The sequence below is a fragment of the Nasonia vitripennis genome, chromosome 1 (genome assembly GCF_009193385.2).
Source record: "Nasonia vitripennis strain AsymCx chromosome 1, Nvit_psr_1.1, whole genome shotgun sequence".
NCBI classification, from domain to species: domain Eukaryota; kingdom Metazoa; phylum Arthropoda; class Insecta; order Hymenoptera; family Pteromalidae; genus Nasonia; species Nasonia vitripennis.
In genome coordinates this window covers 35,648,070-35,661,119 of record NC_045757.1, presented here as the reverse complement: position 1 = coordinate 35,661,119, position 13,050 = coordinate 35,648,070, and the positions used below count along the sequence as shown (strand labels likewise).

Genomic DNA, 13,050 nt, shown 5'->3' with positions numbered 1-13,050 from the left:
TTCTTATGCGCTGCATCCAAGTCATCCAAGGATATATGGATGATCAGAGTTTGCCTATCGGGAATCTCAAAAGGCTTCAGTTGGAATTTGCTCAAGTCAAAGTCCTGCTTATCCGCCGGCTTTCTCTTGCACTTGGAAGAACTTTTTCGCGACTGCTGTTTGCTGTCATCGGTGGTAGAGCTGGAAACCGGTGGTTCGTAGTAATAGGCAATAATAGTCTGATGTTGCTGCGCCGCGTTGTTGATCGAACTACTCTGCTGACGGCTGCTTTCGCCGGGCGAATTCGTTTCCGGTCGCAAGGGCGTGTAATAGCCGTTCGAGTTTATATAATGACGGTTCGTCATGTTGCTGCGGTGAGTCGTCAGCTTCCGTTAACTAACTGACGAGCTGATGTTATAGTTTCGACGATCGCTATTGCACTGCACAGGATTCTCCCACTCGCAAACTTCGACTTCTTATTTCACTACTTTCATGGTCTCGCGTTCGCCAATCTCGTGCGTTGGTGCGTTATAAGGGGCGGGGCTGTCGGGAAGCGTTGGCGTTTTCAAATGCAACTAAAGAAACTGAAGCCGCTCTGGTCGTGCTCGCAACTTAGCAGGTGATAATTACACTGATATAACAATGCGTATAGTGCATAGAGATGTCATTTATTTATTTATACTCACCGTCGATTTACACTATTAATAAGTTTTTCGATGCATTGTAAAATCATAAAATTTTTTTCTTCATTTGTGACATATACTTTTTGTAAGCGTGTTTTGTCTCGTGGTATCGGCATCGCACTTATATATTTCGCCGCGACTGATTTGGCACGATGTGAACAGTCTAGAAGTAGCGTAGCGGTTTGGCAGATCGGCGAGACAAACCGGGAAAGTCCGCGTACCTGTTGATTGGTCAAATTTTTGAATTTCCCGCTTCCGTCGGTAAAGCTAGGTTCTAACGTGTCGGCCTCGACAATCTATATAGAGGTTAGATTACGCTCTAAATTCACACTGCACATCTCGCGCCTTTTCCGCCGCTGCACTTGATCCGGCAAATAAAATGTAAACTTGTTTTTTCTTGTCGTAAGTGTTTTTTTGTGTTGTTTGTGTATAATCTCTGTTTTGTTGTTCGGAAAGTTTACGTGTGTAAATAGTATTATTGACAGTTACATGAGGTGTGTATTATGTCATTGCGAAAACCTTAACGTGTAAATTCGGAAAAAGTTGAAAAAAACACAACGATACGATTAGTGCTGAGAAATGAACGCAACATGAAATCTAATCAACGGAATCGAGTAATGAAGAGAAGCAAGTTTCCAGACTTCAGCTTGAGTTTGCCCTGTACTCGATTGTAAGATGTCTAAAAGAAACTTGAAAGATAACAATGTTTCTTCGCCAGCCAAAAGACAAAGAGTCGATGGTAGGAATGAAGCTCGTGCAGCAAGAGAACAAAATCCAATTCAGAATGTCCCTCAAAGCGATCTCTTTCAAAATGATGATATTTGGGGTGATGACTTTGGAGAGGCAGAGATTGAAAAAATGGACATTGTCGCATCGCAAGCAACAGAAGAGGTTTGATTATGCCCGATACTTATGTTATTATTCTTCATTTAAGTGACGCCCAGTATGCTGTTTTCACAGGAAGCTGTTTTTAAAACCCCTATGGTAAGATCAGACTCTACCAAATCTACCGTAAGTACGTCCTCTGATCCAAAACCCTCTACTAGCTCTGGAGTGAGAGGAGGAGGGTTCTTTATCACAAGTTCTCAAAGTCGCAGTGGATTCAATTCTGTGGCGCAATCACAGATGTTGGCTTCTTCCGATATAGACAGAGAGATTATAGAAAGTACTCAAGCTATAATGTTTGATGACTTTGAAAATGATATTAAAGGAAATTCTCATAATTCAACATTTCGCAGTAGACAAGAAACGTCACAAAATAGTGTTGTTTTGGTCACAGGTATACCTGGTCAAAAAAAGAAATAATACTAAGATTTGTCTTTATATTACATGTATACTGGTTTTTTAGATGACGAACAAGTGGAAAGGTGGAAAGAAGAAAAGAAAAAGTTGCTTGAAGACTTTATGACAAAGGAGGGTGAAACGGAATTTCTGCGCCAGCAATTAAATCAAATTCAGACTCGTGCTGAAAATGAGAAAAAAGAGAAGGCTATCTTAATACAAGAGCTGGAGAAAAAGTATAAGGCAGAAATAGATCGATTGCTTAAGGAAAAATCGTCACTTGAATCTCAAATGCAGTACCAGGTTTTTAAATTTTTCATGCTACATATTTGCATATAAAATTTTGGTGGTTTTTGAGATTTTACATACATTAATGCTATTGCAGACTTTGCAGTTCAATGATGCCTCTGCAAAATCTAGGCTCAGAGAGTCTGGTTCTGTTAAATTTGCTCAGCCACAAGCAAATGTACTGAAGACAAACAAAGATAGAAGTATTAATGCTTCAATGAGTTGGTAAATAAATTTCTGGTTCTTGGTATGTTCTATTTATTGAAGAATAATTAATCTATCTATTATTCAATGTTGTAGGACAACTCCAAAGAGGGTTAAAACGAAAGAGAGTGGTACACAAATTGAAAAGACTCATACATCTGAAATTTTAAAGACCAATATTGTCCGTAAGTATTTTAAAAGTTCAATTGAAAGTACTATTTACGCAACGTAGAGTCCTAATCATTATAAAACTATTATATTATGTTTTACAGAATATCCCTTAAAAATAATACCCCAGTGTATATTTGAGCCACCAGAACCTGAAAAATCAGTAGTTGAAATCAAAATTGAGGAAAAAATTGGCAAGAGAAATTTAGCTATCATACAAGAAGAGGAAACTTTTCGTATATTCGGTAAATTAAATTTAACTTCTAATAATTTCAAAATATCAGCAAATTTTAGTAACGATTTCTCAATTTTACATTTCAGAGAATCCTGAATTGTCAAAACCGAAGACAACAACGATTGACGGAAAGATCCTGAGTACGGAATTTTTTCTACCAGACCTCGGCAGCCTCATGAACAAAACAAGCGACGAGCTCAACTCTTCCAGTGTCATCCCAATTATAAACAAAGTCAGTTTAAAATGCTCCTTTTTTCTTGAATTCATTCCGCCTAACTAATACTATTTTTTATCTCTTTTAAGCTGGTGGCAACATCACGCGAGCTTCTGCTAAATTCCACTATCGTCCTGCAGAACATCGCGCAAGCTTTGCAGAATGATGATATCCGCGACATGAACGAGATCTACCTGTCTGAATTTTACGAAATGCCGGTGCCGCACACGAGGTCCATTTGCGAAGCTCGTCCCTGGTACGAGCTTGAGCGAGGTATCGAAACTCGTCGCGCTCTAGGCATACTCAGCTACGTGGCTTCTATTTCAAGGTACTTGGCTGACTACGTCGCTGGAAACCATAAGCTGAAACTAGACAGGGATCACAGCTATGCGGTTTACGCAAATCAGCTGAACAGTTATAATTCGTGGCATAAAAAGGGTTTCGACTTTGAATTCCTGGATATGGCCACCGAGTTCGTTGCTGTCGTTGGCACGATTGTAAGTGCGCGAATTTGATAAAAATCAGCAGTAAGATGAGATACGTAATGAATTTAGTTTATTATTTACAGCGGAGATCTCATCAGTTTTCTGGATTGATAAACGCTATCATGATTTTGATTGCTAATGTACAGGATAATGTTGGATTTCCTCCAGCTGGGTAAATATATATATATATATTTTTTTTTATAACGATACGTATTAATTAATTTAGAGTTTCATGTTCCATGCGTATTTTTTTTAGGATAAAAAGAGTTTGTTCAATTTTTAAAGAAGTAATTTACAGCAGACCAGTGCTTGCCTGTTTTATGCCAGTAACAAATACATTGAAAGAATTTTCTCAAGATTCTAATTTTGTTAGTAAATTGTGCATTGGTCCAGGTATTTATTTTATAGCTTTTAATAAACATATAGCAGTATAATTAAAATTCGTTTCAATATTGCAGAAAAGTCCGGTATCAACTTATGGAAAGGATCATTCAATTTCACACCAGGTGCTTTGAAGAACAATATTTTTATTTCGCTAAGCTAAGGCTAATGAATATTTGAACATGATATATTTCGATTTCAGATGCTTGTGCCCTAGAAATTTTCATCGCACAATTAGATTATTTTAAACTAGATCCAATTACGTTGATTAATATTACAAAAGACTTAGCTTCCTTTTGTAATAAAGCATTATTAAATAATTCTATTCCCTGGCTTCAGAAAACATCAAGTTCGTGTAATTGTTGTTTGAACTTGCTCAAATTTGTAGTTATAAATTTATACGAATGTTCGAAAATTAATGTTAAAGAATTGAAGAATAAATATAATATGAATGACATTTTGTGGAGGATATCCAAGCATGAGGTTAGTGACAAAAAGCACAAAATTAATTGGAATAACGAATTATCTGAAGACTGGAGTAATTTTGAAAAGAATAATTATGAAGATTTTTGGGAGACCTTGAAAACATCTCAGTACTGCGCTATAGCGTATGGAATTCGATTATTGAGTTTTCTTGCAAAGCGAGATTTAGATTTTATGATTAGATTAACGTACATTGAAGACGCATTTCATCTCTTTCTCAACAATATTGACAAAAAAAAGGATTTAAGACTTAAAACCAGTGACGGTAAGGAGGTAGTTTTTGCTCATTAATCAAAATTAATTTTCAATATAATTTAATAAAGATAAATGGTTTCAGAAATAGCATTGGACATCGTTAAGAAAACTTTTGTTCTCGAAAAAAATAAGGAAGACAACAAACTTAGCCAGCAACTGGATGTTTTAAACCTGGAAAATGAGATGTGGACCGATTTTAAAACGCAAACTAGTCAAGATTTAACTAAACTATACGAAGATTCGTTATGATAATATGATAATAAATAACGTAAGTGATGTTTTATAAAAAAATATCTTTATTTACATATCTAATCACTGATTTCGTCCTCGTCACAATCAAACATTGCACTTTTCTTAAAACGTTTTCTCTTCATTTTAGAAGATTGCTGTTGTTCCTCTGAGTCATATTGACCAGTTGCAACTTTATATCTGTATATTTCCAATTCCATGCGTTCTTGCTGAAAGTATAAAAAGATATTTATAATTATGTTGAGCAAATCTCGTTACGTTATTTAAATTGACAGTACTTTTTTATTTTATTATTTATACTAAATATTAGGCATCTCATTGTAGAATATGTGTCGAAAGAATTTTCTACAATAAATCTATTTATATAATACAATTGTACCAATTACTTACTTCATCTCTTATAGCACTGCTGAGATTATCATCTGCATCCCACATATCACTTTCGCTGTCCCGTCTTGGGTCTCCTCGAGGTTGTCTGCATCCATCATCACTATCACTATCAAAGTAACTAGTGTCCATTTCTCCCGCTTTTCTTTTGTTCTTGCCTCTAACTCTGACTTTTTTAGGTGGTGGACTCCTATTGCCTAGTGTATTCTTTTTACATTGATAGGACAAATGACCCTCTTCCCCACATTCATAACAACTTGTTTTGTCTGGATAATCCTTTCTCCTGATAAATTCTGGTGCACGGCCGTTATCTACGGCAATAGAACTCTTTACCTTACGCCCTCCTATCTAAAGCATAGTATAATTATATTAAAATGCGTTAATTGAATAATCATTAATCAAATTTTTTTGTTATACTTTTATTCTTACCTCTGTATTGTTGAGAGCAGTAGCACAATTCTGAGCATCTCCAGGTGTGAGAAATAGAACAAATGCTACACCTTTGCTCCTTCTTGTTCTTTTATCTTTGACAACAGTAACTCTAAAAATGCAACATACTTATTTAATTTCATTACTTAAATTTACAACTATAGAAGAGAAGGCATGAAATCTTACTTGACTATTTTTCCATGATCTTCGAGGAGTTTAAAGAGGTCATTGTTGGTTAAAGAGAAGGGCAAGTTGGAAATATAAACTGTCGAACGGCTTGGCGCAAGAGTTCCACTCATTGTAAAGCGTTATCCGGTTACGTATACTTTTTTACAAATGTAAACAAAAAATCCCGTGCGTAACCTAACCTCTAATTCGTAATGTTTGCACTAATTTTTCATTATTTTAAACTTCTACTACGTAATCTCTATCAAAATGATTGTACAAAGTATTGATATTTTAGTTCAATACATATATATATATTGAATAACAATAGCGATACGCTAAGACGCCAATCGAATTATAGAGCAGTACTGCAGTAAGTTTAATTAAGTAGTGCACTGATGTAGTCACTGCAATTACCGCAATGCAACAACAACTAATACCGTATATTCAGTATTCACACACTCTTGTAGCGATTCGCCTTGGCTGTCCAAACCAAAAGTATATCAACTGCGAGCTCCGAAGAGAAAACGCTATGACTGCTGTCGCTGTGAGAACTGAAATAGAATAAACAGTCAAGCAGACGACAACCGTTCCCTATACCTGCTTGTCCTCCTACGCGCATGCGCACACTCCACAGATGTTCATTGTAAAGCAACGGGTTACGGAACAAACAAGACAGTAAAATGCGGGATTATGCGACTCATCGCTCGCTGGAAGGGCGAGTCATAAAGGGGGTCATAAAACGCCATAAAAACCAAGACCCGAGACGACGGCCAAGGTGGGCCTGGGAATGCCCAGACGCTATCTGGCAGGATTAGGACGAGGCCTTTTTACCCGGCTTTGCCGCCGTTCTATATAGCCGCACCGACATCCCTCTCCCGGACCCTGTGACACGGGGAGAGGAGGGGACAGAATCCAGCCGAGGCGGTGACCTTCCCACCACCACGGCCGTTAGCATCCCTCTTCAGCACCCGGATCTACCAGGAGGAGGGAACGGAGGCTACGCACTGCAAATAACGGCGGTAGTCTTTTAGAGTGGCAAACTAAACCGACCTACGCTGGGAGAAGCGATTTTACAACAAGGAAAGTAAAATTGCTATACGAAGCGTTGGAACCTCGTGTAATTTTACTACATTTTAGTGACTTTAAAACATCATTTTTTACAGTGGCGGAGACAGCCTAGTTCGAGCCGCGCTCCTGAGCACTTCGCAGTTTTTCTGTACCTTTGACACTGAATAAACGCAAACTTAGAGGTTGTTCTAAGTTCTGCTCACACTTGAAACCCAACGCTATTTTCTCCCAAACAAGACCTACTAAGAGCAGTCCCTGATGTGTCCTAACATATCTCACGGGCTACTCACCGGGGGTTACGCCGATTCAAAAGGCGCGCGCTTCACGCTACCATTTTTCACCATAAGCGAACGCATCATCACAATTCACACACCATTTGCAAATCAATTCATAAATAAGATGAACACATTTTTAATTATACTGTAGACTGAGAGTTTCTTAATTAAAATGCATTGAAAATAAATAATTGAACTCTAAACTTTTTATTGATTTTCTCTCTCTCTCTCTAGCGTATATTTTTTTTTTATCTACTTAAATCCCTTCGCTTCAAAAAAATGTTCACGAGTTAATTACGAATATGCTATGTTATAACATTATAGGTAGCCGACGAGCGTCCGTTTTGATGATTTTAAAATCATTCGAAATATTCCCGCCGCAGGTCATATACCGCACGCAAATGGCGTCGACGCGACGCGTTGATTTTGCCGCGCAGTGCGTAATGCGCTCGTTTTTAACATAAACATATAGCTACTCGCTACGTTTTTTAACAAAATTAAAATCTTTGATTCGAGTTTAAAATAACAATAACGCTCTCAGTACGCATAGGATCTAGATTCTTTTGTTACCGCTGAAAATACTAAACGAGCGTTGAACTGTCAGCTGAGAGGGCGTCAACGCGAAGGATACTACTTATAGCGTCGAGTTTTCCCTGTCCATTCATTGATGTTTACTGATTCAGCCGATTGAATAGCACGTGCATTTGATTGTTGTCAAATAAGGGGAACATCGACAACCGTTACAAAAACAAAAATCAATTGATCGATCGATGTGTGAGTAAGATCATTTTCACAGATTTTTGTTGTTGTTTATAACCTCTTTGTAGTCGAGGGTTCGATATTTTTTATTGATGATGTTCAATTGTTTACTTTCTGCTTGTTATGCGGTGTAGATTTTTATACCAATAAGACACTACTCTTGCATATTTATTTTATTATTTGTTAGTAAAATAACTTTTTAAACAACTATTAATGAATTCTATAATTTACAGGATCCGTGTATGAAACTATAAATTAAAGAAAATCAAAAAGATCATGATTGATTCATGATCCATTTATAATTTATACTCCGGCAATTGGACAAGCATACCTACTTTATTAGAAATTGTGAAAATTAATCATAGTTGGTGTAATAATGATGCTGATAATCATATCAATGAGTTTGATGTCTCTTATATTGGAGCTGGTTGTTAAATAACAGAAAATTTATCAGATCTGTAAATGCACTTATATTTTTGACTTCCAAACATGAGTTTTTTTCATGAGCCAGAGGGACTTAAAATTAGTGTTAGCGATGAGCAAATACAAGAAGAAGTGGAAGATCAAGAAGATCAACAAAGACGCAATGAAGAAATAAAAAATTTATTAACCAATGCATTTGATGACTTAGATAATGATGAAAACAGCTCTGTTAACAGCAGTTCTTATTTGGATAATCATTCAAATTTGTCATCAAGACATTTCCAAAATGGTAATGATTTTTATTACAATGTTGATGAGAGCCATGGGATGTACAATGGTGAAAGGGGAAAATCAAATACTAGTATTTCAATGGATCCTCCAACGTTATCAAAGCATTTAGACTCAGATTTAACTATAGATAATGAGGATCACGCACCGCCGTTTGCTTTTGGTAAGAACAATGTTAATCCTAATTATTTATGTAGTTTTGAAACACCAACAAATCGTTTTAAACAAGATGAAACCTCAGCTTCTCCAAATTATTATAAAGACAACTATGAACCTGCTGAAAACGTAAGATCGGAAATTCAAGAAACCATGAATGCAGAAAATCATTATCAAGGTTTAACTCATTCAGATAATACAACAGCTCAGAACATTTTGAATTATCAACCTGGTGACCAATTAGATGTTCTTAATGCTATTAGAATTAGAGAAATAGACAAATTAACATTAGAATTAAGACAATTACAAACGGAAAAAGACGAAGCTATTAGATTACTAGAAAGAAAACTAACTTTGTCACAGGTAGAAATAGAGAGATTAAATGTATTGAAAAATGAAACTGAGCAAGGTCTTGCCAATGCAACATCAGAAATTTCTGATCTAAAATTACAAATAGAAAAATTAAAGGAAGCCAATAAAACTTTGGAGAAAAGCAAGCAAGAAGTTATTGAAAAGCTTTCAGTTGCTGAAAATACAATTTATGAATTAGAACAAAAAGTACATGTTTTGGAAGATTTAGATTATGGAGAATCCAATAAAAAATTGTCTGAAAAGTGTTTGCAACAAATGCAAGAAGATCATAGTTTACAACTGAGGAATATGCAAACACAAATGGATGCCATATCTCGTGAACTTGACATTAAGAACACTGCATATGATTTATTGCAAAAGCAGTACGCAGAGTTGAGAGAAGCATATGAAAATTATACGCGAGAACATGATAATGTCAACAGTTATGAAGAAAAGGTAGAAGACAAGCAAAATCTAAGTGAAAATGACAATAGTCAACATCAACTCAAAATAGTTTCAAGAAAATATGATGAATTGAAAAAAATCTACAATATTTTAAGACAAAAATGTTTATCTTCCTCAGATTTAAAAAGTAAAGATTCTGAATCATTGCAAAGAGAAAAGCAACTTCATGACTTGCAATGCACTGTACAATACTTAAAAAAAGAAAAAGCTTGTTACTCTAGCAGAGTCAAAGTATTGGAACAAGAGTACATAAATAAGATGACTAGTCAAACATCAAATATATTTGATCAAATTGCAATTAGTTTAAATAAACTTAATGAAATTATGAAAGTATGCAATAATATAGAAAAACGAAATTTCAAACTATCAAAACAGATATCTATAACTCATTTTAACAGAGATACCTTGCCGAATAATAATAAAAAAGAAGATATATTAGATGCTTCAGATGGACCTGTAGAAGAAGATACCAAAACTGAAATTGCCAACAAGTCTGAGTATGATTCTTCAAAAGAAATTGTACAATTAAGGATAGAATTGCAAGAAGTACAAAAAGAACTTGATAGAGTTAAGGAGTTGTATATAGATGTATGCGCGACGAAAGACCGACTTGCCTTAGATTTCAAAAATCAATTGAACAGCTTTAAAACAAAACAGCAGCACAGTGAATTGCAACAAGAACGCGACTCTATAACACAGAAAATAAAAATGCACATCGCGACCAACAAACAGATTTTCAGCGACTGCGTTCACCAACTAAAATCCGTCACTGATATTCAAGAAAACGTGCAATTGAAAAAGAACCTGATACAGCAGGATACGCAAACCGAACTCGAGGAGCATCTCGAAAATGGAGTAGATCAAGTGGATGCGTCGCGTAGTAGTTTGCAGCGCGAACAAGAGAACTTGATTCACGAGACCACTTTGAAAGAGATGAAGAAGAAGATGGAAGCGAAAGTTGTAGAGGAACTTCGCTACATTAAAAGTCAATACGAACAAAAGTACAAAACCGATTTGGAAAAGTACGAAAAGGTTCTTCTGCTCCTTCGTCGCGAATTGAAAGAAAAAAACGTGCAAATGCAGTTGCAACAAGAATCCTATTTGGCGGAAAAATTGAAGATCACTTCGGACACGAAAATGCGAGAAGAACAGCTGGTTAAATTGGTCGAGGCAAAAATGCTTGTTTTCCAAAAGCAAATACTATTGAAAAACGAGGAAATCGAAAACCTCAACAGCAAAATTGTACAAACAGAAATGCTCTTCGAAGAAGACAAGACTCTCATGGCAAAGATAATGTCTGAGTGGATCTCAGAAATTCAAAACATTGTTAAGAAGAATTCCGACTTGGAAAAGGAAAATTCCGACTTGGATAAGAAGCTCAAAGAGTCAGAAGAACTGAATGTTAAATTTTGTACAGAAGTTCAAGCCCTAAAGAAAAAAGCTGCGAGTGATTTTCAGCTATTCAAAAAGAAGTACGAACTTATCAAAAAATCCGCGTTGAATTACAAAGAGTACGCTAGGAAAAAGGAAGAATATGTTATACACCAGTGCAAGCGAGTAGAGAGTGGTTACAAAAAAGCGTTGGAAATTATCAAACAAAAAATCGAGGCTCTTATAATTCTGCATGAAAAAGGGAATTATTTACTCCGTAAACATCCGTTGAAATCGGCGAGATGATAAATCTTTCCGAGATCGACGTTACATAATTCATCAGTATTAGTTGCAGAAAAAAATTTATCACTAATTTTTATCCTAAGAAGTAACGATAATTTTTTACATTTTTGTATATTACTTGTAGACGTGCAATTCTGGATGAATTACGCTGTATCATATGTACATAAGATTTTTTATAATAAATCTATTTATATGTTAATATAGTAACGATGTGTACGCCAATTTTTTCAAAAAAAAAAAAAAGTACAATTAATCGCTTGAAGAGGGCGAGTCGAGCATCTCAACGCTGCAGTAAATTTTACTATATACTTACTATACTCTGTGCGGCACGTGCGCACATCCGAATCGCCGTCGCCGTCCTGCTAAAGTAATTTTTCTGAAGCAGCTTGTTTTCGACTGAGATTCTGATTGTTATAAACTAAATATGAAATTGTCAAACAATACAAAAATTGGAATTGGATGGTAGGTGCGTAATGACACTAGAATATTGGTACAACATCGTTCAGTTATCGTTTCGGAGTCAGATGATGCAAGCTCTTTTATAACCTCTATAAACGATATTTTTTTCCTGATTTCGGATGGATTTCGGCTTATTTATTCGTAGTGCTCTATATTTTTATTGTTGTTGTACAATTTTTTGCAAATTCAAGTTCCGCGAATAGTTTGAGGTTTTTCCTGAACGATAAATATTTGTTCCATTCTATCAGTGATTAGATGTACTTGACGCGATATTCTTTTAATATTTATGTAACTCTGATGAGAGCTAGTAGTAGGTTCTAAGCAAAATTGTGATTTCTATGCAAGAATAAAATCGGGATGGTCTTGTGAGAACTACAATTTCATGTAACTCTGTCAATCATATTCGTAGATTCAAGATTTTATTCAACTTTTCCTTTTTCTTTTACGATTCATATATTTACTTATACTATGTTTTACAGGGCTTGTGCTATAGCTTTTGGACTATACAGTTTTTATTTGTCAAAAACGTACATTGACAGTAATCGTTATAAGGCAATGAAAGCAAGACAACGTATTAAACAGGCGCATCAAGTTAACAAAGAGGCAAATCAGTGAGACAACGACAGAGCATCATTAAAATTCATAAGTTTGACGCAAATTTTTGAATTATATTTTAAATAAAAATCAAAAATGGCCGGACTACCACCGTTAGATGAAGAGAAATTGAAATTGGTCCAAGACCTGGAGATAGAGATGATGTCGGACATGTACAATCGAATGACAGCAGCGTGTCACAGGAAGTGTATTCTTCCCAAGTACCTAGAGCCCGAGCTGGGGAAAGGTGAATCAGTTTGTATTGATAGGTGTATTGCTAAGTACCTAGACGTTCATGAAAGAATTGGCAAAAAATTGACGCAGATCTCTATGCAAGAAGAAAGCCTTGTCAAAGGAGCCAAACCTGGTTAACGTTGGGTGTTGCCAGATGGGCAGCTTAGGGAAATAAATTTAGTTTTGAAGTGCATTGCCATTTTCCTATCTTGCATTCGTAGTACGTTGAATTGCATTTATGTGAAGTAATATATGAAAAATCAAGGTTTACAAGATAAGAAAATCGTGGTGCACTGTGGTTGAGATCAGACAAATTTGGTTTGATCAATTTAAACTATCTTTGTAATTCTGTTTTATGAATCGATAATTACAAAAATTTAAAGAATTTTCTTCGTTTTCATTCTCAAGACCTTCA

At 35.7% G+C, this 13,050-nt stretch overlaps 4 protein-coding genes and 1 long non-coding RNA gene across 9 annotated transcripts; 4 read left to right on the top strand and 1 right to left on the bottom strand.

Moving 5' to 3' along the window:
- Positions 1 to 783: 783 nt before the first annotated feature.
- On the top strand, positions 784 to 5,278 carry LOC100679381. 2 transcript variants are annotated; one of them, XM_016981088.3, is made up of 15 exons: positions 784 to 1,553; positions 1,623 to 1,941; positions 2,011 to 2,246; positions 2,329 to 2,456; positions 2,532 to 2,620; positions 2,708 to 2,848; positions 2,925 to 3,070; positions 3,142 to 3,308; positions 3,381 to 3,549; positions 3,621 to 3,709; positions 3,794 to 3,930; positions 3,996 to 4,043; positions 4,121 to 4,666; positions 4,739 to 4,924; positions 5,036 to 5,278. In XM_016981088.3, the coding sequence occupies exons 1-14, from the start codon at positions 1,338 to 1,340 to the stop codon at positions 4,903 to 4,905; spliced, it is 2,598 nt and encodes an 865-aa protein (XP_016836577.1). In that variant the 5' UTR covers positions 784 to 1,337; the 3' UTR covers positions 4,906 to 4,924; positions 5,036 to 5,278. The 2 variants fall into 2 exon arrangements, with proteins under 2 accessions (XP_016836577.1, XP_003423863.1); XM_003423815.5 differs by having other exon boundaries at positions 3,142 to 3,549.
- LOC100123727 (zinc finger CCHC-type and RNA-binding motif-containing protein 1) lies at positions 4,930 to 6,483 on the bottom strand. The gene is made up of 4 exons (XM_001607374.6): positions 5,908 to 6,483; positions 5,722 to 5,833; positions 5,296 to 5,640; positions 4,930 to 5,114 (listed from the first exon to the last, which is right to left on the bottom strand). The coding sequence occupies exons 1-4, from the start codon at positions 6,018 to 6,020 to the stop codon at positions 4,965 to 4,967; spliced, it is 720 nt and encodes a 239-aa protein (XP_001607424.1). The 5' UTR covers positions 6,021 to 6,483; the 3' UTR covers positions 4,930 to 4,964.
- A 14-nt stretch (positions 6,484 to 6,497) lies between these two features.
- Positions 6,498 to 7,440, top strand: LOC116415848. Its single transcript, XR_004226403.1, has 2 exons — positions 6,498 to 6,664; positions 6,746 to 7,440. It is a non-coding gene; the product is annotated as an uncharacterized LOC116415848 (long non-coding RNA).
- A 199-nt stretch (positions 7,441 to 7,639) lies between these two features.
- On the top strand, positions 7,640 to 11,555 carry LOC103317817 (protein CROWDED NUCLEI 2-like). 2 transcript variants are annotated; one of them, XM_008217314.4, is made up of 2 exons: positions 7,640 to 8,006; positions 8,225 to 11,555. In XM_008217314.4, the coding sequence occupies exon 2, from the start codon at positions 8,481 to 8,483 to the stop codon at positions 11,349 to 11,351; it is 2,871 nt and encodes a 956-aa protein (XP_008215536.1). In that variant the 5' UTR covers positions 7,640 to 8,006; positions 8,225 to 8,480; the 3' UTR covers positions 11,352 to 11,555. The 2 variants fall into 2 exon arrangements, with proteins under 2 accessions (XP_008215536.1, XP_008215537.1); XM_008217315.4 differs by having other exon boundaries at positions 7,654 to 8,010.
- LOC100114656 (mitochondrial import inner membrane translocase subunit Tim10) lies at positions 11,459 to 13,020 on the top strand. 3 transcript variants are annotated; one of them, XM_001608039.5, is made up of 2 exons: positions 11,459 to 11,814; positions 12,287 to 13,020. In XM_001608039.5, exon 2 carries the CDS (start codon positions 12,498 to 12,500, stop codon positions 12,771 to 12,773), a length of 276 nt encoding a protein of 91 aa, XP_001608089.1. In that variant the 5' UTR covers positions 11,459 to 11,814; positions 12,287 to 12,497; the 3' UTR covers positions 12,774 to 13,020. The 3 variants fall into 3 exon arrangements, with proteins under 3 accessions (XP_001608089.1, XP_008215535.1, XP_032451643.1); XM_008217313.4 differs by having other exon boundaries at positions 11,654 to 11,810; XM_032595752.1 differs by lacking the exon at positions 11,459 to 11,814 and adding an exon at positions 11,857 to 12,191.
- Positions 13,021 to 13,050: the final 30 nt, after the last annotated feature.

What these genes read in the sequence shown, in the direction of transcription:
- LOC100679381 (XM_003423815.5), top strand. Translation starts at nt 1,338, where the DNA reads ATGTCTAAAAGAAACTTGAAAGATAACAATGTTTCTTCGCCAGCCAAA. An exon ending in ATTAATGCTTCAATGAGTTG is followed by an intron (nt 2,457 to 2,531) that starts GTAAATAAATTT and finishes TCAATGTTGTAG; the next exon opens with GACAACTCCAAAGAGGGTTA. An exon ending in TCATCCCAATTATAAACAAA is followed by an intron (nt 3,071 to 3,141) that starts GTCAGTTTAAAA and finishes ATCTCTTTTAAG; the next exon opens with CTGGTGGCAACATCACGCGA.
- LOC100123727 (XM_001607374.6), bottom strand. Translation starts at nt 6,020, where the DNA reads ATGAGTGGAACTCTTGCGCCAAGCCGTTCGACAGTTTATATTTCCAAC. An exon ending in GATCATGGAAAAATAGTCAA is followed by an intron (nt 5,834 to 5,907) that starts GTAAGATTTCAT and finishes TTGCATTTTTAG; the next exon opens with AGTTACTGTTGTCAAAGATA. An exon ending in CTGCTCTCAACAATACAGAG is followed by an intron (nt 5,641 to 5,721) that starts GTAAGAATAAAA and finishes ACTATGCTTTAG; the next exon opens with ATAGGAGGGCGTAAGGTAAA.
- LOC100114656 (XM_001608039.5), top strand. Translation starts at nt 12,498, where the DNA reads ATGGCCGGACTACCACCGTTAGATGAAGAGAAATTGAAATTGGTCCAA.
- LOC103317817 (XM_008217314.4), top strand. Translation starts at nt 8,481, where the DNA reads ATGAGTTTTTTTCATGAGCCAGAGGGACTTAAAATTAGTGTTAGCGAT.